We start from the raw sequence: 22173 nt of genomic DNA, 5'->3' as shown, positions 1-22173 counted from the left end.
AAACCTAACCTTAACCCTAAACTTAACCTTAACCCTAACCTTAACCCTAACCCTAACCCTAACCTTAACCCTAACCCTAACCCTAACCTTAACCCTAACCCTAACCCTAACCCTAACCCTAACCTTAACCCTAACCCTAACCTTAACCCTAACCCTAACCCTAACCCTAAACCTAACCTTAACCCTAAACTTAACCTTAACCCTAACCTTAACCCTAACCTTAACCCTAACCTTAACCTTAACCTTAACCCTAACCCTAACCCTAACCCTAGCCTTAACCCTAACCCTAACCCTAACCCTAACCCTAACCCTAGCCTTAACCCTAACCCTAGCCTTAACCCTAACCCTAACCCTAGCCTTAACCCTAACCCTAACCCTAACCTTAACCCTAACCCTAGCCTTAACCCTAACCCTAGCCTTAACCCTAACCCTAACCCGGTGTGGTCAAATAGCATAGCAGTTTCGGCCGCGCGCCGCGGCTCTGTAGACGCTCCCTATTATTATACTATTACCATATAATTATCCTCACCTTTAGTTTTGTGAAATTCAAATCCCCCCATTTTTGGACACCACTGATCATTAGGAAAAGGTAAGGACGGTATTTTTTCTTAGCTCAGAAGCCAGTTTAGCGTAATATGGGAATTTCAAATATTTGTTAGAAGTATATTTTAAAGTGTATTTATACAAGACAGGTGATTGCTAGACATGATCATTTGTGCCACTCGATTGACATAATTATTTTCTATCTAGTTGTTCCAATCCTATTCCAAAGTCATATAAAACTTTCTCTCTTGAGGACATTCATTCATAAAGTTTACAATCAGTGATCATCATCTGTACAGAACCAGCTTTACATGGATATGTTGACATTATTATATCCGGAATATTTTAGAGCACAATCACTACAGAAGTCCTCATGCCAGAACCCAACAGTCCGACTACGCATGCATCTCCTCTAAGTACAGTAGAAGAGGAAGGGGAAAGTACTATGGGGAAAGTACTATGGTCCAAGTCTGAGAAGTGAAGTCCTACATTCAGATGGAGGCAGGAGCTCAGAGGGCGACCACCAAACGCAGTGAGGCAATATTGTTATTATGTATTATTACTTTGGTAAAAGAGACTAAAATCAATATTAAGATACACAGCTTTAGAACAGGAATATTTAAATCAGTGTTTAGTTTTTATCCTTCATGATTTGATACACGGATCACAATGCGATAATATCACAAAATGGCAATAGATGCAATACTCAATATATTGGACATGATATGATAAATCACTGTTTTAAAGGTATTTCTTTGTTAAATTAGTAAAAAGCATTATTAAATCAAATAAAAATTCCTTTATTTAACCAGGATTTAAAAAAGAATCCTTGGGCTACGGTACATTCTGTTAATGAAATACACTTCATCTGAGTAGAAAGAGATTAATATAAATATGAATATAAAAGCAAAAAAGGTTTAGCCTCGCTACAACTTAATTTTGTGAAAGAAAAATGCCCATATTGATACAGCAGCTAAAAATATTGATATGGTATCAACATATCTCGATTCATCAATAGATTCCCCTTATTTTAGGGGGAATCTATTGATGAATGATGAATTTAGTGGGGAAAACATGTTAATATTATTGTATCATGACACTTCATTTTCCAACAATAACTTGTGACTTTAATAACTTTTATAAGATGATTTCATTTTCGTTTGGGAAATACAGTTGAGTCAACTTAATCAACAATTTCAAAATAAATGAAAATAAATGTTCATTTTCCGTTCATGTTCTACTTACAGTATGGCATTAAATGTATTCATCTCCATGGACATGTGACTGCACCAGGCAAAGTTACAGGTCAGATCTGTGTTGAATGCATGATTTTGAAGCATTTTTTGAGCATTAAAAACACCCAACACCCAAAGGTGTTTCAGAAGCCACGTTTCCACAAGGCTTCTTTTTTTAACAGTACATGGCACATTCAGTTACTAGTGAATGTACCATGTTGTTGTTGTTTTTTTTTTATTAGACCAGAAAGACAGAGTGAAATGGGGGACGAGAGAGAAGGGACATGCAGTAAAGTGTTAAGAGTCGGGATTCAAACTCACGACACTGCGGCCGGCTGCACATGGAGCGTGGCATAAGTGCTGTGCCTTAACCACACCACCACCGGGCAGCACGGAATGCCTCTTTTAATGAGTACGTTTGTTTGGCTGTGAGAAGTGGCTAAAGCTAGCTGATGGTAACATGTGTTAGCTTTGTTTTTCCAAGTCGGTAAAACAAATAAAGTTCATCATCACTGTAAATGCAGCAGTTTGTCACAAGATCAAGCGTTTGGTTTATTTCTGCTTTTTGCCATCTTGTTTTCACCTGAGTCTGTGTTCTCTCTTGTTAATCCTCTCGCTAAAAGCGTTCTGGGAGCCAAAGCGAGATGGACCACTCACCCACTTTGGACCACTGAAATAGACCGATGTGGTTCACTTAAGACAGTAGAGACACTTTTGGACCGTATCAATCTGGTTCGAGGTGAACCAGTAGAAACGTGGCAATAGTGCACCTTTAACTTAAGTCTCATCAAGAAAGTATTTGTCGATTCTTTGACAGTGTGGATTGGGTGTCACAGGAAGTCGCCCTCTGAGTACGATCTGTGTGAACAGGAAAGTCGCTCCTCGGCCCTCAGTGGGATCAGTGCTACACACAGGCCGAGGAAGAGTGTGTGAAAGTCATGGAGAGGACAGGAGGGGCTTGAGAGAACAGGGGGTGGGGCTTGTGAGGACAAGGGGAGGGGCTTGTGAGGACAGGGGAGGGGCTGCGCGTCTCATCCTGAGGCCTTGATGTACAGCTGGCTCTGCAGGATGTAGTCGATGACGGGCTGGTACAGGTAGTCCACCACGTGTCCATCGCCGTGCTGCAGGGCCAGTCTGAGGGCACAGCCAGGGTCACTTTAAAGGCACTGAACAGTAACCCTAGCCCTTTACAGTCTTACAAACATGAAAAACAGGACACGTTGATAAGATGATGGTTGATTAAGCAACTTTTCACAACTTTCAGAGTCCAGAGTTTTGTCACCACAGTAAAACTCATTAGCAATTGCTCATTGGCGGATGATAAAAATGTTGTTAATATGTTAACTGAGGTTCGTGAGCAGGACCTCCATCTTCAGACCACACCTCTATTACCCAGAAGCCTACTTATACCAGCCTAACGCCTCAGTCATCAGTCTTGACTCTCGACCCACCCATGGGTTTGATCTTAATCATCTTACTTTCTTTTGCACATGAGCACTATGCACATGCACCATCACCAGCTGAGATGTCTCTAGTGCTGTACCGCAATAACAGTTCCTACATGCTACAGCTACGTAAACACGCTACCAAAGCCGCAGAGTCTTCTCATTCATTTCCATCTTCTGCACTATCCTTTTTTTGAATAATACATTGCAAAATTATTTATGCTAACTTGTGTGACCCCAACCATGTAAGTTCTGATCCCCTCTAACCATGCTACTCCAAACCCCGCTAAGCATGCAACTCCAACCGCCGCTAACCATGCAACTCCGACCCCGGCTAACCATGCTACTCCAAACCACGCTAAGCATGCAACACCAACCGCCGCTAACCATGCTACTCCAAACCCCGCTAAGCATGCAACTCCAACCGCCGCTAACCATGCTACTCCAAACCCCGCTAACCATGCAACTCCAACTCCGACCCCGGCTAACCATGCTACTCCAAACCCCGCTAAGCATGCAACTCCAACCGCCGCTAACCATGCAACTCCGACCCCGGCTAACCATGCTACTCCAAACCACGCTAAGCATGCAACACCAACCGCCGCTAACCATGCTACTCCAAACCCCGCTAAGCATGCAACTCCAACCGCCGCTAACCATGCTACTCCAAACCCCGCTAACCATGCAACTCCAACTCCGACCCCGGCTAACCATGCTACTCCAAACCCCGCTAACCATGCAACTCCAACCGCCGCTAACCATGCTACTCCAAACCACACTAACCATGCAACTCCGACCCCGGCTAACCATGCTACTCCAAACCCCGCTAACCATGCTACTCCAAACCCCGCTAACCATGCTACTCCAAACCCCGCTAACCATGCTACTTCGACCCCGGCTAACCATGCTATTCCAAACCACGCTAACTATGCAACTCCGACCGCCGCTAACCATGCTACTTCGACCCCGGCTAACCATGCTATTCCAAACCACGCTAACCATGCAACTCCGACCCCGGCTAACCATGCTACTCCAAACCCCGCTAACCATGCTATTTCGACGCCGGCTAACCATGCTATTCCAAACCCCGCTAACCATGCTACTTCGACCCCGGCTAACCATGCTATTCCAAACCACGCTAACCATGCAACTCCGACCGCCGCTAACCATGCTATTCCAAACCACGCTAAGCATGCAACTCCGACACCGGCTAACCATGCTACTCCAAACCCCGCTAACCATGCTACTTCGACCGCGGCTAACTATGCTATTCCAAACCACGCTAACCATGCAACTCCGACCGCCGCTAACCATGCTACTCCAAACCACGCTAACCATGCAACTCCAAACCACGCTAACCATGTTATCCCAATCCTTGCTAGTCATGCAACTTTGACTCACTCGGCACTTGGAATCCCCGCTGGTTCTCTTCAGTCGCCCCTTCGACCTTCCCTCCTACCCTCTTTCCCTTTTCACATCTTCAAAACAACATTCACAATATTATCTAAATGCTGATATATTGCCCGCCTCTAACCCATGATTTACCTAATTCATTCCCACAAATTTGACAATTAGTATAAATGCACTCAGCACGCAGAATCCATAGATGTGCAGTTGGAAGTTGCACAGAAACACACAGGAATAACTCTAAATGCAGCTTTGAGAGGGTAAAGCTTGCACACTCTGTCTCCTTTCAGAACTCATCCTGGTTTGATTTGACTTTCTGCACCTGCTTTTGGTGGAGCTGACCACAGACATGGGGTGAGTGCCGGCGTCCTTCACCACGATGATGTTGTCCTGCACAGAGCGTTACACGTCAGTACAGAGTGAGTCCTCTTACACCTGAAGAGCCGGAGCGTGTCGGACCTTGTACTTGCGCAGGATGGCCGAGTGGTTCATGATGCGTTCAGTGTCGGCGCCGTCACGAGGAACCACCACGATGCCAAAATCTCCCACGATCACCTCCATCTGAAACAGCCAGCTCTGGTCAGTCCCAGACGTACATTAGGAACGCAACTAAACATTATTGTAGTGGTCGAATATCCAGCAATTCTTTTTTCGCTTGTTAGTCAAACAATCGTAGACTTTTTAAATGCATTATCAACCAAATAAAGGTTGAATTATGGTGTCTGGAGGCGTCTAGACAAAGATTATTTATGAACAAGGTGTATTATTGGTGTAAATATATATTTACTTATTTAGATTTTTTTGACATTTTGGTTTAAATGTCTTTGTTATAAAAGGTTGTTTTGCTTGTTTTAGATTCTGTATCGTCCAAAGAACCGTAATCATAATCAAAATATGACACATTTTTATAGTTGACTAGACTTTTAGTCATTTAATTGTTTCAGCTCGAAAGTAAATCTTTTATTATTAGATCAAAACCATTCAATTCAGATAAGGGTTAAAATAGTTTAAAGTACTGACCATGGTTAAGGTTCGGATCAGTCTCAAGGAAATTACAGTACAATAGAGAACATTTCATACACAAGGCAATTCAGTGCTTCACACAACAGGAAAAAAAATCATTAAAATCACAAAGACATGACAGAAATCCCAAAACAGTTAAAGACATAAAAGAGAAGAGTGCAAATAAAATCCTTTCAGTCATAAACACAGCTAAACAAAAGTGTTTTAGCTTAGATTTGAACATTGTCAGAGCAGAACCTGTCTCACATCTTCAGGAAGAATGTTCCAGATTTTAGCTGCATAAAACTGAAATACAGATTCTCCATGTTTAGTCCTGACTCTGGCACCAGCAGGAGGCCGGTTCATGTTTAGTCCTGACTCTGGCACCAGCAGGAGGCCGGTCCATGTTTAGTCCTGACTCTGGCACCAGCAGGAGGCCGGTCCATGTTTAGTCCTGACTCTGGCACCAGCAGGAGGCCGGCCCCTGAGAACAGGACTAATGTGATGGTACTTCCTGGTTCTAGTCAGGACCCGAGCAGCATCGTTCTGGATGAACTGCAGCTGTTTTACAGCTCATGTGGAGAGACCAGTGAGCGGCCGTTACAGTCTAATCTACTGGAGACAAACACATGGATAAGTCTCTCTAAATCTGGATTAGACACTAAACCGATAGTCACGTTTCAACTGGCCCTGTGACTGGTTCACTTTGGAGTGCTTTGGAACAGTTCTGTTCATGTCAGAGCGTCTTCATGTTCAGGGCCTGGCTCTGCCACGAGAGCAACTGGCCTCACAATTTCATTCCTTAATAATTCCAAGTTTGTGGCTAGAGTAATAATTTCCGGGTTCTCCTCAGTTTTTTCTGCATTTATTATTAATTTTACATCGCGTTTCAACCTCTCTTTATGTAATAGATGTATTTTGTTTGGATAATGTTAGCTGCATTATGCACTGGAAATATCATATCATATTTTGGGTCTTGATGCCGTGCGTCGATAAACAGGAAACAGCTGAAGCTAACGTGCTTTGCTAGCTTTGATTTGCTGAGCATGGGCGCACTGGGAAATATGGAGCTATATCAGTCAGTGTTTGGTAAGAAATTATTTTCTCGTCATATCTGCTTTTTTCCAAAAAAAGCCAGATCACTTTTGAAGCCGGCCTCTCACAGCTCACTTAAGCAGGGAATAACGGTTGACTTGGAGACACTTTGGGAGCGCCCTGATCCGCTCCAAAGTGAACCAGTGGAAACATGTCTTAAATATGAGGTTTTTGAGGTGGTGGTGTGTTCAGATCCTTACGTCATTGTCCTTCCAGAGGCCGGGGATGCAGAAGGACTCCAGCAGGTCACTACCACACAGGAGCAGGATCCTCAGCTCTGTTCATGTCAGAGACAAACATGTCATTTATTCATTAACAGTTACTTTCCTATTTATTTCTAATCTTACCCCTGGTCTACGTGTATCGGTGGAATTGTCTTGGCTTCATTCACAGTTTCATTAATTCTGTTTATGCGCCCGTCTTCTCTGTGCCTCAGAAATCACTCTGTTTTTAAAGGCCATTAACCATCATTACGACCTTTACCCTGGACAAGGGTGGGACAAGATTTTTTTCTCCGAGGGCCTTGTTCGAATCCAAAAATATGGCAAAGGTCCAGAACAATGAGTAAAATATAGATACTAGAATGTATTATTTCATTAATTAATTTAATATAATCAATATTAAAGGCGCAATGGAGGATTTTTCGGCGATTTGAGAACGCAGGCGGAAGTGCACATGCCACTCCCCCGTGCTGACTGATACAACACACACGTGCGTTTGTTTATTAGCGCGATGGATCGCATCGCATCGCTCGTCTCCCGTAGATTTCTGTCCACTTCTGCGTCAGCTCGAACTGTCTTTCTCCATCTTCATTTTGCCCCGTACACTGAGGGAACTATATTGTGATAGATCCATGCGCTTAGGCACGCGGAAACGTGGGCATGAACCGCACGCGGCTGCAGGTGAGCGGTAGGTGTGTTTTATGATTGATACGTGGCAGGACAAATGATTTATCCACGCCACGAAGAAATATGATAAAAAAAATTGCTGAAAAAAATCGTCCATACCACCTTTAAGGACACATATACCATAGACAAAACAAAGTACCTAATAATTAAATTAATCAAAACAGGCCAAGGGTCAGCTGCATAGTGTATTATAGAAAGTATACTTGATATTCTAATTGTTCATATCACTAAAGCAGCAGTGAAATGTGAACATTGTGACAGCGGAGGTCTCATTTATACAGCGTGTCTACAAACAAAATGATGAAGCTACGTTTGTGATTTATAAAAGGCAACTTTTGTGGAAGTTTGAGGAAGTTTGTGGAAGTTTGAGGAAGTTTGAGGAAGTTTGAGGAAGTTTGAGGAAGTTTGAGGAAATTTGAGGAAGTTTGTGGAAGTTTGAGGAAGTTTGAGGAAGTTTGAGGAAGTTTGTGGAAGTTTGTGGAAGTTTGAGGAAGTTTGAGGAAGTTTGAGGAAGTTTGTGGAAGTTTGTGGAAGTTTGAGGAAGTTTGAGGAAGTTTGAGGAAGTTTGAGGAAGTTTGAGGAAGTTTGAGAAAGTTTGTGGAAGTTTGTGGAAGTTTGAGGAAGTTTGTGGAAGTTTGAGGAAGTTTGAGGAAGTTTGAGGAAGTTTGAGGAAGTTTGTGGAAGTTTGAGGAAGAAGTATCCCACATAAAGTTAAGACTGGTGTAACTGATAAATGAGACGGTGTGGTGTGGGAGGGCATCAGACTCACCGATCTCCTCGTAGCGCAGAGCCGTCCCCAGGTTGGCGTTCTCATCTGACACAGAGCAGAGACACATGAACATGAGCAGTAACACCTCCAGGGGGCAGTCCGCTCCTCACACACACTCATACGTATCTTTCTTACCTACGAAGGTGAAGTGGTCGATGTGAGGACGCACACAGCAGATTTTACCCAGGTTTTCACTGATTTTACCCCAAAGTTTGACTGGAACGAAACAACACATATATTGACTTCATATTTACACATTTACATAATAGAATTCAAACACAGTGTATCCCCAGTGAACAAGAGGGTTACGTCCCTTTGCCCCCGGGTTGGGGATAGGTCTCTCACCGAAAAAACCTGCAACATGCCCTGGGACAGTTTGCAGCCAAGTATGAAGCAGCTGGAATGAGAATCAGCACTTCCAAATCCGAGACACCGTGGTTCTCGACCAGGGAATGGTCTTGCCCTCTCCAGGTGGGGGGGGGAGTTCAAGTATCTCGAGGTCTTGTTCACGAGTGAGGGAAGGATGGAGTGTGAGATTGACAGGCGGATCGGGGCATCGTCTTCAGTGATGTCGTGGTGAAGAAGGAGCTTACCGGTCAATCTACGCTCTGCCCTCACCTATGGTCATGAGCTCTGGGGATTATCTTATCTTATCTTAATGACTGAAAGGACAAGATCATGGATACAAGCGGTCGAAATGAGTTTCCTCCGCCGGGTGGCTGGGTGCACCCTTAGAGATAGGGTGAGGAGCTCAGTCTCACATGAGGAGCTTGGAGTAGAGCCGCTGCTCCTCCAGCCGAGATGGCTCGGGCATCTGCTCCGGATGCCTCCTGGGTGCCTCCCTGGGGAGGTGTTTCGGGCATGTCCCACCGGGAAGAGTCCTCAGGGAAGACCCAGGACACATTGAAGGGATTATGTCTCTCGGCTGGCCTGGGAACACCTCGGGATCCCCCCGGAGGAGATGGAGGTTGTGTCTGGGGAGAGGGAAGTCCGGGGGTCCTTGCTTAGACTGCTGCCCCCGCGAGCCCGGCCCAGGATAAAGCGGAAGAAGATGGATGGAAGCTTTGGGGCGAACCTTATGGAGGACCTGTGTTTTAGGTTGAAAGGGTAAATCCGTGTATGCAGAGGAAACTACCCAGACACAGGGAGAACATGCAAATACAGACGATCATGGTGTCATCAAGAGTTTGAATTTCAAATCAATCATCAAATGTGTAACTTTTTAAATAAATGGGGGGAAAAAATGTTTCAATTGTTTATTTTAAATTTCAGCCGCTGAATTTTGGGTTTTTCTCAGTTTAAATAATTTAAAATTATGGATTTTCAAACAATTCAACAGGTTAAATTCAGAATGTAAAATTTGGAGAGAAATACAGCTGTTTAATGTCATGTTTGTGTTTTACTAATGTCATGTTTGACAAACTGTGAATTAGATTTTATTTATTACTGAGAAATACACAATAAAATGTACCCTGCTAAATTAACCAACTGAGATTCAAAAAAAGAGAAAAATCTAAATGTTTTCAGGTTTAAAAATTCAGACTCCACCCACAGGATTCAAACCCAGCACCTTCTGGCTGTGAGGCGAGTAGACATTACTCACTGGCTGTGGGCTTGTGGTTCATGTTGCCATGGTTTTGGTACATGGGCGTGGTCTGGGTCTGAGGCTGAGGCTGAGACAGCTGATTGATCACAGGAGTGGAGGAGGGCGTGTTGATGTTGGACAGGATGCAGCCGGTTACTCTCTGTAAAGACCATAGAATACTGTTAATACTGTAAGGCTGTGTACTAGTACTACTACTGTAAGGCTGTGTACTAGTACTACTGATACTACTACAACAGCCCTCGTGAGCATTATGGAACTGTCCATTGTCCTGAGAAAGAAAGGATATTGCATAATAAGGAGTGTACTTAGTAACTAAATACATGTGGAGAAAATATGTATTCAGAATAGTCATTTAGAGTAACTATATTCAGGGACAGTTACTCTTTCATTTGGTTACTTTTCTAAAACATCCCCAGGTCAAACTTGAAGATGAACTCAATGGGTTCTTGCTTGGTTAAATAATGGTTAATCATTTGAAACTTCAAACTTCACAGCACGAGTGAGACAAAAAGAAAATCTGTGGTAAAAATGTCCTGTGAAGGTTAATCTGAGTTTCTATTATTCACCAATGACCAATGTTCATGGTTTGATTTTCTAACTTTCTGCTGTAAAATCAACTACTGTTCAGCCCTGGGAGGAAACTGCTGTCGTGATTTTGGGCTTCACAAGAATAAATCGACTGGAGTAAATACATTTCAAAGTATTCTCAAGCGCTCACTTCAAACATATAAGTTTATAAATACAGAATGTCCATCAAAGTCTCCGGTACATTCTGAACATGAACCTTCAGAGGAAACGTGTGGAGCAAAACCTGACAATGTGATGGAGAATATAGTGCAGATAGATTATAATATAGTGTAGATAGAATAGAATATAGTGTAGATAGAATAGAATAATAGAATATAGTGTAGATAGAATAGAATATAGTGTAGATAGAATAGAATATAGTGTAGATAGAATAGAATATAGTGTAGATAGAATAGAATATAGTGTAGATAGAATAGAATATAGTGTAGATAGAATAGAATATAGTGTAGATAGAATAGAATATAGTGTAGATAGAATAGAATATAGTGTAGATAGAATAGAATATAGTGTAGATAGAATAGAATATAGTGTAGATAGAATAGAATATAGTGTAGATAGAATAGAATATAGTGTAGATAGAATAGAATATAGTGTAGATAGAATAGAATATAGTGTAGATAGAATAGAATATAGTGTAGATAGAATAGAATATAGTGTAGATAGAATAGAATATAGTGTAGATAGAATAGAATATAGTGTAGATAGAATAGAATATAGTGTAGATAGAATAGAATATAGTGTAGATAAAATAGAATATAGTGTAGATAGAATAGAATATTGTGTAGATAGAATAGAATATAGTGTAGATAGAATAGAATATAGTGTAGATAGAATAGAATATAGTGTAGATAGAATAGAATATAGCAGCTGACCTGGTTTGAAGTTGGACAGAGTTTACATTTTCAAAGGCAAATGTAAAAATAAAATGTCAAAGAGGTAAATGTGATGATCTGACCTTCATGAGGTCCCTGTGATGCTCCAGCACGCTGCAGGTCGTCTGCCATGTGTCCTGGTAACACTCCCACGGGTCCACTCTGAGAGACACACACACACACACACACACAGGAAAACACACACACACGTACACACACAAGAAAACACACACACACACACACACACAGGAAAACACACACACACGTACACACACGTACACACACACATACACAGGAAAACACACACACACACACACAGGAAAACACACACACACACACACACAGGAAAACACACACACACACACACACAGGAAAACACACACACACGTACACACACGTACACACACACATACACAGGAAAACACACACACACACACACAGGAAAACACACACACACACAGGAAAACACACACACACACACACAGGAAAACACACACACACACACAGGAAAACACACACACACACACGTGTACACACACACACACACACACACACGGTTACTCGACTGTCTTTCATATATTCATCTTGTATAAACAGATGAGGAGCGTTTACCTGATCCAGTCGGAGGACTGCACTGCGAGCTGACACATGGTCAGGCGATGTTTGCTGGACACCAGGCCCTGCACAAGCACAAGCACCGGTCAGTGATCCTGTAGGACCTTCACCTGTCAGTGATCCTGTAGGACCTTCACCTGTCAGTGATCCTGTAGGACCTTCACCTGTCAGTAATCCTGTAGGACCTTCACCTGTCAGTAATCCTGTAGGACCTTCACCTGTCAGTAATCCTGTAGGACCTTCACCTGTCAGTAATCCTGTAGGACCTTCACCTGTCATAGTTGTCAGATTACCTCACGAATAGAGCTCTGTTTCTGCTGATGGCGTTCAATCTGAATTTTCTCACCTTAATAAAGGTGTTCCTCAAGGCTCTGTCCTTGGACCACTTATTTTCAATTTGTACAAATGTAATCTAAAACACTTGCAGATGATGTGATTCTATTAGAGCGCCTCCTGTTGCACAAGTGATTCAAAATATTCAAGTGGATTTTCACTCTATCCAACAAAACTGTGTTAATTTAGATGTGTTAATGAATTCAAATGTTTACTGTTCTTCAAAAAATGTATCTATTCTTAAACTCTCTAAAAAGTGTTTTCCTCTTAATTGTAGAAAACAGTTAATCCAGGCCACATTTCTCTATGTGATATTATATATATGCATTCTGCAGCAACGCTCTTAAAAACTCTGAAGTCAGTTAAGCATTCAGCTCTAAGGCTCAGCTCTAAGGTTCAGCTCTAAGGTTCAGCTCTAAGGTTCAGCTCTAAGGCTCAGTTCTAAGGCTCAGCTCTAAGATTCAGTTCTAAGGCTCAGCTCTAAAGTTCAGCTCTAAGGCTCAACTCTAAGGTTCAGCTCTAAGGCTCAGTTCTAAGGCTCAGCTCTAAGGTTCAGCTCTAAGGTTCAGTTCTAAGGTTCAGCTCTAAGATTCAGTTCTAAGGCTCAGCTCTAAGGTTCAGCTCTAAGGCTCAACTCTAAGGTTCAGCTCTAAGGCTCAGTTCTAAGGCTCAGCTCTAAGGTTCAGTTCTAAGGTTCAGCTCTAAGATTCAGTTCTAAGGCTCAGCTCTAAGGTTCAGCTCTAAGGTTCAGCTCTAAGGTTCAGCTCTAAGGTTCAGCTCTAAGGTTCAGCTCTATGGTTCAGCTCTAAGGTTCAACTCTAAGGTTCAGCTCTAAGGCTCAACTCTAAGGTTCAGTTCTAAGGCTCAGCTCTAAGGTCCAGCTCTAAGGCTCAGTTCTAAGGTTCAGCTCTATGGTTCAGCTCTAAGGTTCAACTCTAAGGTTCAGCTCTAAGGTCCAGCTCTAAGGCTCAGCTCTAAGGCTCAGCTCTAAGGCTCAGCTCTAAGGTTCAGCTCTAAGGCTCAGCTCTAAGGTCCAGCTCTAAGGCTCAGCTCTAAGGCTCAGCTCTAAGGCTCAGCTCTAAGGTCCAGCTCTAAGGCTCAGCTCTAAGGTCCAGCTCTAAGGCTCAGCTCTAAGGCTCAGCTCTAAGGCTCAGCTCTAAGGTCCAGCTCTAAGGCTCAGCTCTAAGGCTCAGCTCTAAGGTTCATTGCAGGAGGATACAGAACTGATATGACAAATAAATACAAATGTACAGTGGCTTGCAAAAGTATTCATACTCCGGAACCTTTCCACATTTTGTCACATCACAACCACAAATATATGTGTATGCGTGTATGTATGTGTATATATAGATATGTACATTAATATATATGCAAACAGCATCATGAAGTCCAAGGAACCCACCAGTCAGGTCAGGGAGAAAGTTGTGAATTCTCACAGAGCACTGTTCAATCCATCATCTGGAAATGAAAGGAAATGGCACCACTACAAACCTACAAAGACATGGCCGTCCACCATCTGAAAAAGGAGAGCTCTGATCAGAGTCAGCCAAGAGGCTCATGGGAACTCTGGAGGAGCTGCAGAGAGCCACAGCTCAGGTGGACAGGGAATCTGAATTTCCTCTGATTCCAGCTTCTGGATACATCTACGAATGTATGACAAATCAAACCTTCATCTCAACCAATACAGAAAACTACACAGGACACAGGACTCATCTTACTGGACAGAAAATGGCTAAATTCAGGTCACGTAGAGACAAACACACCGACTGCGCACACAACTCTACTGACACCTACATGCATGCTTTATGGTCGTGTCCTGATCTTCTTTTTAGGAGACAGGTGAATCTCTCTCTGCCGTGGATGACTGCTGTGTCCCTCACAGCCCTGCACTGTCTGTTGGAGACACATCTCTTGGAAACTTGGACCTGTCAAACAATAAACTCATTCTACTAGTACTAACTATGGCCATAAAAACAGTCCTGGAAATCAAAAAACAAATCAACCTTCACCAATGGAAAACTCTACTCTTAGCCCATATCTCTATTTACACAAACGCCTCTGACGAGCTCTCAACTCAAGCGCATTACTGTTTCCTGTCAGGTTATAGAATGATGCAGAAGAAGAGCAGATGAAAGTAGGCTGAGAAGCTGCTCGTGTGCGCTCACACTCCTCGGGCTGCAGCTTCACCCTGACGTTTCCCTGTCGTCCAGTCGGCTCCCAGCACAAACACAAACCGCATGAATCAGAGGGCAGTGGAGAGGAAGCTGGACAGTTATCGACACAAACATGCAGCCGATGGAAGCTAGAGTGTGTCCTGATGGAGCAGAGAACAGAGGGACATCAACTGAACACCATAGACATTCACCGCTCATTGTCATCTAAAGAAAAACACTTTGACCCATATGTGGTCAATGGCACCGCCCAAACGCTCTGGATTATTCTCTAGAGCTTGTGCTTTCTGCAGGCTAATGCTAATGTCCCTGTCATTACCTGATTTGGCACAGTTTTTCAACAGGAGTATGAACACTTTTGCAAGCCACTGTAAAAGTGTAAATCTTTTATACATTTTGTTAAATCAAATAAATGTGTTAAATCAAATAAAGCCACTCTCTCAACCCGGAGTGCATCGCACCAAGAGAACAGCCGCACCGGGAACACAGCCCAAACTCTGGATGTGTGTTGGTCCGTCTACAAGGCACTGAGGCGTCCCACCAGGGGCGTGAACACAGTTTAAAGGGTTGCCTATCATCTTTAGCATTTATTCAAGTATTATGCAGTAATATTTTGCACCAATGAAATTTCCCCATGTGGGACAATAAAGGAATATCTTATCTTATCTTATCTTATTTTATGATCATATTGTCTGTGTCCATGTAAACACATGAGTATCCATATTAGCCAAAGTAAGAAAGAGAAAGAGTTGTTGGGTCACTACTGTAAATACATCACACTACTAGAATACTCAGAATACTATTGAATAAAGTTTGGTAATCAGCATCTTAAAATCACAGTTGGTTTAACTGAAAACTGTACACGCAGTGTCCTGAGTTTACCTGCTGGAGGATCCCGGTTCGGACACTAGGCTGACGTTTCCCTGTATACTGTATTTCCGGACTATAGGTCACAACTTTTTTCATAGTTTTGGGTGCGACTTATACTCCAGAGCGACTTATATGTGATATTATTCATTATTTTCACACAGGCAACTGCAAGAGGGCGCTCTAGGCTCTAAGCGACGCAGAAGAAGAATCTGCACTTCCTCTTCCTCTGGAGTTTGTGGAGTTGTTTAGAAGTGACACAGAGGAAGAAGAATTCAATGGATTTAGTGATTTGGGGTAAAACTGATGCTTTGGTAAACTTGTTAGCATGTTCTTAAGATAAGATAAGATATTCCTTTATTGTCCCACATGGGGAAATTTCATTGGTGCAACGCAGGTAGATACAGAGGTAGATACAGAAGAACAGATCACTTATAGGAAGTCTGAAAAACACTTTCAGTAGAAGAAGATCTCCTATAATAAATAAAAACTCCCATAGTTAGCGTTAGCATACGTCATGTAGCTGAAGGTGTTAGCATTAGCATACGTACACCTGTTCACCATGTTCTCTCATCTGTTATTATTTTAAATGCATTTCAAGATGAAAATGTCCGTTCTTTGTCTTGGATTTTATCAAATATTTTCCCCCAAAAATGCTACATATATGTGTTTTTTTCTTCTCTGTTATGCATTTTTTGGGTGGTGCGATTTATTATCTGGAAAATACGGAACGTGCAAAGTGGTAACTATGGCAACTGTGGTATAGTTATTGGGTGTTGGATTATTCCAGTTATCGGATTTGTTTTGGCCGGCTTGGGGCTGGTGGACAGATAGTGCCCCCTGGGAACAACGTCACTCAAAAAATGGTTCCTACTTAAAGTGTGGAACTTTTTGAAGAAAACAAAAGGTTTTCCTTTCACATCAGTCTTTAACGTAGCCTTTTGATTTTCAAATAATATCAAATAAATGGGAAAAGGGGCCGTGTGGGGGGTCTGCAGTGGGAAAAGGGGCCGTGTGTGGGGGTCTGCAGTGGGAAAGGGGGCCGTGTGGGGGTCTGCAGTGGGAAAAGGGGGCCGTGTGGGGGTCTGCAGTGGGAAAGGGGGCCGTGTGTGGGGGTCTGCAGTATGAAAGGGGGCCGTGTGGGGGTCTGCAGTGGGAAAGGGGGCCGTGTGTGGGGGTCTGCAGTATGAAAGGGGGCCGTGTGTGGGGGTCTGCAGTGGGAAAGGGGGCCGTGTGGGGGTCTGCAGTGGGAAAGGGGGCCGTGTGTGGGGGTCTGCAGTATGAAAGGGGGCCGTGTGTGGGGGTCTGCAGTGGGAAAGGGGGCCGTGTGGGGGTCTGCAGTGGGAAAGGGGGCCGTGTGTGGGGGTCTGCAGTATGAAAGGGGGCCGTGTGTGGGTCTGCAGTGGGAAAGGGGGCCGTGTGTGGGGGTCTGCAGTATGAAAGGGGGCCGTGTGTGGGTCTGCAGTGGGAAAGGGGGCCGTGTGTGGGTCTGCAGTGGGAAAGGGGGCCGTGTGGGGGTCTGCAGTGGGAAAGGGGGCCATGTGGGGGTCTGTAGTGCATATAAGGGGAAATGGGACTCACTGGTTTGCCATAGGAGTCGTGCACTGGGGAGATAATTCCTCCAATCACGATGTAGCGCCCGCTTTGGTGCAGAGACTCTCGGGCCTTTTCTGCAACACAAACAAAGAGACACATGAAGAAATACAAGCGCTAACATCAAATGATTGTTTTAGATGTGATGTCAGTTCTCTTACACTAAAGCAACAGAGCCTCTCCATGTTCTGGACTCTGGTCCAGAAGAAGAGCGACTGACCCCCAGACATAAAAGTACCTGAATTAAAATGTTTAGTCATGAGGCCAATATCAGCAATTCACAGAATGGAATTCAGTAATTCCAAGTTTGTGTGTGAGACGTGGCTAAATCGAGAAAACAGGAAACTACTTTTTCTGCATTTCTTTCACTTCTTTGGAAAGCCTCTGCGCTGCGTTTGAACCTCTTTATTTAAAGCACTGGCTTTGGATCATGTTTGATTCATTATGTGCTAGAAATATCATATTTTGTCAGACTTTGATAAACAGGAAACAGGTGTGGTCCTGGTTCAGTCAGGACTTTCTCTGGTTGGCTTCCAGTCCAATCATGACGGGCACACGGGCACACAAGCACTCGGGCACACAGTCACACGGGCACACGAGCACTCGGGCACACGAGCACACGGGCACACGGGCACACGAGCACACGAGCACACAGGCACACGGGCACACGGGCACACGAGCACACGGGCACACGGGCACACGGGCACACGAGCACACGGGCACACGAGCACACGAGCACACAAGCACTCGGGCACACGAGCACACGAGCACACAAGCACTCGGGCACACGAGCACACGGGCACACGAGCACACGGGCACACGAGCACACGGGCACACGGGCACACGGGCACACGGGCACACGAGCACACGGGCACACGAGCACACGGGCACACGGGCACACGGGCACACGGGCACACAAGCACACGTCACACGGTCACACGGACACACGGGCACACGGTCACACGGGCACACGGTCACACGGGCACACGGTCACACGGTCACACGGTCACACGGGCACACGGTCACACGGTCACACGGGCACACGGTCACACGGTCACACGGGCACACGGGCACACGGACACACAGGCACACGGGCACACGGTCACACGGGCACACGGTCACACGGGCACACAGGCACACGGTCACACGGGCACACGGTCACACGGGCACACAGGCACACGGACACACGGGCACACGGGCACACGGTCACACGGGCACACGGGCACACAGTCACACGGGCACACGGGCACACGGTCACACGGGCACACGGGCACACGGTCACACGGGCACACAGGCACACGGACACACGGGCACACGGGCACACGGTCACACGGGTACACGGGCACACGGGCACACGGTCACACAGGCACACGGTCACACGGGCACACGGGCACACGGGCACACGGGCACACGGGCACACGGGCAGCCTGTGTAAAGGCCTAATGCCTCATGCTGAGGGGACCAGCAGTGCGATGTGATGATGTCATAATCTCAGAGTCTGGGAGAGAAACATCTAAACTTCTGATCCCCAAACGTTGAGCCTCATCAACTCGACCAACTTGCCATTTTAATTGTAGGTTTTAAAATATTTTTCATTAGCAACAATCACGTCTTTGGAGTTGAATGACGAGGTAACCGTGACAACATGCAGTCATTTCACTTTTTGTTTCATGCGGAACGACCCAGTAATGATAACGACATGGAACATAAACCAGGTCAACAGTCTCAGATTCAACCACAGAGATGATTCTAGAACATGGTGATGTAATTCCAGAATCCTTACAGCTTCAAACATGTGAAGTATGACTGTGGTGCTGAAGTATGTCGGCCTGTCGAGCCTGTCCCGAGCTTCAGACGTTCATGTGACACATTTGGATGTAGGATACGGAGTAACTTATGAAAATGATCATGATGAATTATGACTCTCAAACCCAGAGCCAGACTGAGCCTCCATCAGTTCTGCTGTAACCCACTTTTAACGTCTCATCTTTTCGGGTGCGTCACGTATGCGCGCGGAGGCCTACGTCAAACCACAACACACCGTCAACATCACATTTAACTCCCACAGATTTCACTCCCGGTCCCGGACACACCCCAAACAGGCCAAACGCGCATCACTTTCATTTCACGCTAAACGTCCTGGGACATGAGACGCGCGTGGCCTTGTGCGTGAGACCACCCGCCGCCCTTCCGCCACGGCACGCGTGAGCAGGACGGAGAGCGTGCGGGAAACGGTCCCATCACCGCAGAATCCAGAGCCCGTGGCGTGCTTCAGCCCCGTCTTACCGAACATGTGAACGTGTCCCTTGGTGATGGGGTTGAAGCTCCCGCAGGACAGCAGGATGACGTGCGTCTTGGCGCTCTCCGTCATGGTTCCTGTGGAGGAACAGCGGGCTCGTTCAAGGTTCGGTTCCGTGTCTTGACCGTCGGTCCCCGGTGGTGTTGTTGTCGGTGGTGCTGATGCTGATGAGACAGTTGGAGATGGAGAGAAGGCTGAGGAGAAGAGGAGGCGCGTCACGGACTTAAAGACACAGCGCACGGCCGAACAAGAGGGACAAGCCGGAGCTGCGCTGTCCGCACCGCACTGACAGGACACCGTTCTGGAGACCACCATCTGTGTCTTAACTTCTTCTGTAGTACAGTGAGTGAAGGGTCTTTGTCAACCATCTACTTCATCTTCTTCAATCATTTATTTTTCTACAGTTTTACACATCGTGCGGATGTAGAGATTGAACTTAACCTACAAAACCTCTACTCTCTACTTACCTTTTAAACAATATAAATGAGCCTAATACACACCATCATCTGTATTTTCGTATTTTTATGGGGATTTATGGAAGTTAACCTCCAGTGACTTTGACAGTCTTCATCTCAGTGGGTCAGTATGGAGGACTTTGTGTGCTAAAATTAAATGCTTGAATGCACAATCAATTAATTATTTTTTATATGGAATTAATTTAATTAAATTGCACCATTAAATGTGCAATTAATTCATTTAAAGTACAATTAGTCAATCTAATATACAATGAATTAATTTAATGTACAGTGAATCTATTAAGATAAGATAATCCTTTAATATCCACACAAGGGGAAATTTCGTTGTTACAACGCAGTAGAAACAGGAGGAAAGGACAGATTATAGGAAGTTTCAAAACACACTCTTAATAGTACTCTTATGAACAAAACAAAAAACTCTTATTAACAAAACTCCTCTCCTATCTTAATAGGGGATGGAGGGGGGGAAATAAAATGAAACAAAATACAGAATAAAGATAAAAATCAGATAATAATAATAAAATAATGATAATAGAATAAAATAAAAATAGAATAAAATAAAGTAAAAATAACTAGCACAAGACTAGGTAATACTATTAGCAGGTAAGTAAACCGAATAAAAACAAAATAGAACAGATACAGATATTGCACATGGTTGATTCAGTATTGCACATAAATATGGTGGTATTGCACATGAATATGGTGGTATTGCACATGGTTACATCAGTATTGCACATGTTCAGGACTAACAGTGTTTGTTGTAGAGTCTGACAGCAGCAGGAAAGAAAGACCTGCGAAACCTTTCCTTCACACAGCGAGGATGGATCAGTCTCTCACTGAAGCTGCTCTCCAGAGTGGACAGAGTGTCCTGCAGGGGGCGACACTCATGGTCCAGCATAGATGTGAATCTAGCCAGGACCCTTCTGTCCCCCACATTAAATGTGTAAATAAATAATTTAAAGAAACATTTAAACCTCAATATTAAAAAAGATACGTTTTATTCATGATTTTGTTGTGTTGGTGCAAACATTCACGCATCTGTCAGACTCACTCGTCAAACTCAGAGGGCGGCTCTGGTTGAGTTTCTCTACAGAAGGGCCAGGGGCCACTGCTGTCTCTGATGACGCTCAGATTAGCAAGAAAAGTGTGGGAATGTGTCACTGTTGTTTCAATAAAAATGCACTTTTGACGACCCTAAAGCCCGTCGGCCTCATGGGTGGGCCTCAGGGGTCAGCCTCATGGGTTGGCCTCATGGGTGGGCCTCATGGGTGGGCCTCAGGGGTCAGCCTCATGGGTCGGCCTCATGGGTGGGCCTCATGGGTCGGCCTCATGGGTGGGCCTCATGGGTCGGACTCATGGATCGGCCTCATGGGTCGGCCTCATGGGTGGGCCTCATGGGTCGGCCTCATGGGTCGGCCTCATGGGTGGGCCTCATGGGTCGACCTCAGGACCCAAGAGTCCAGACTGAAATAGCCAGTTAGGAACAGAAATAAAACCCACAGCTTCAGCTATGCTGCCCTAGGAGCAACTATGCTGGGGGAAGTATGGCAGCTTGAGCACTATCCTCTGCTTCTGACTACTTTCCCTATCAATGATATCCAGTACTTTAGATCACCTGTTTCTGCTCATTCTCGTTCGCATGTTGTTCACGCTCCTTTGGGGAGTGTTTCTGTCTCAAAGGTCTGGTTCTGCTGCTCCAGTGATGACTGAACCTTAGATGCCTCATCCCTGGACGCCCCTCACCTGCCTGGACGCCCCTCACCTGCGTGGACGCCCCTCACCTGCCTGGACCCCCTTCACCTGCCTGGACGCCCCTCACCTGCGTGGACGCCCCTCACCTGCCTGGACCCCCTTCACCTGCCTGGACGCCCCTCACCTGCCTGGATGACCTCACCTGCCTGGATGACCTCACCTGCCTGGATGACCTCTCATATAGAAGAGCCTATGTCCCTCTGTCTCGAGTGTTTCTGGCTCTACAGTCGCTATCTGCAAATGGATTTGTATCAGTCATGGACCAACTACAGCCTGTCCATCCTGATTTAGTCCTGGTTCAGTCCTAGTTCAGTCCTGGTTCAGTCCTGGTTCAGTCCTGGATCAGTCCTGGTTCAGTCTTGGTTTAGTCCTGGATCAGTCCTGGTTCAGTCCTGGTTTAGTCCTGGTTCAGTCCAGTCTGTTCTCTCGAGGTTTCAAAATGTTCCCAATTTTTGTTTTGTCATTTTTCTTGCAGAAGGAGGGGGCACTCTGGGACAGTTCTCCATTTTCTTAATTTCTTTGAAAGTTAGTAAATGTGGTTATTATTGACAAAGACTTGATGTTTTGGATTTTCTTTTTTTGTTGTTATGTAAAATC

At 44.8% G+C, this 22173-nt stretch overlaps 1 protein-coding gene across 1 annotated transcript; it reads right to left on the bottom strand.

The window, feature by feature from the left end:
- Positions 1-1765: 1765 nt before the first annotated feature.
- nmnat2 (nicotinamide nucleotide adenylyltransferase 2) lies at positions 1766-19577 on the bottom strand. The gene is made up of 11 exons (XM_072441929.1): positions 19336-19577; positions 17038-17126; positions 12083-12150; positions 11554-11632; positions 10008-10149; positions 8540-8620; positions 8405-8449; positions 6928-7004; positions 5090-5191; positions 4953-5020; positions 1766-2912 (listed from the first exon to the last, which is right to left on the bottom strand). The coding sequence occupies exons 1-11, from the start codon at positions 19418-19420 to the stop codon at positions 2810-2812; spliced, it is 939 nt and encodes a 312-aa protein (XP_072298030.1). The 5' UTR covers positions 19421-19577; the 3' UTR covers positions 1766-2809.
- Positions 19578-22173: the final 2596 nt, after the last annotated feature.

Source organism: Eucyclogobius newberryi, unplaced genomic scaffold (genome assembly GCF_026437365.1).
Source record: "Eucyclogobius newberryi isolate DKJ021-1_F unplaced genomic scaffold, fEucNew1.0.hap1 SCAF_12, whole genome shotgun sequence".
NCBI lineage: Eukaryota > Metazoa > Chordata > Actinopteri > Gobiiformes > Gobiidae > Eucyclogobius > Eucyclogobius newberryi.
This window is presented reverse-complemented; position numbering and strand designations above follow the sequence as displayed.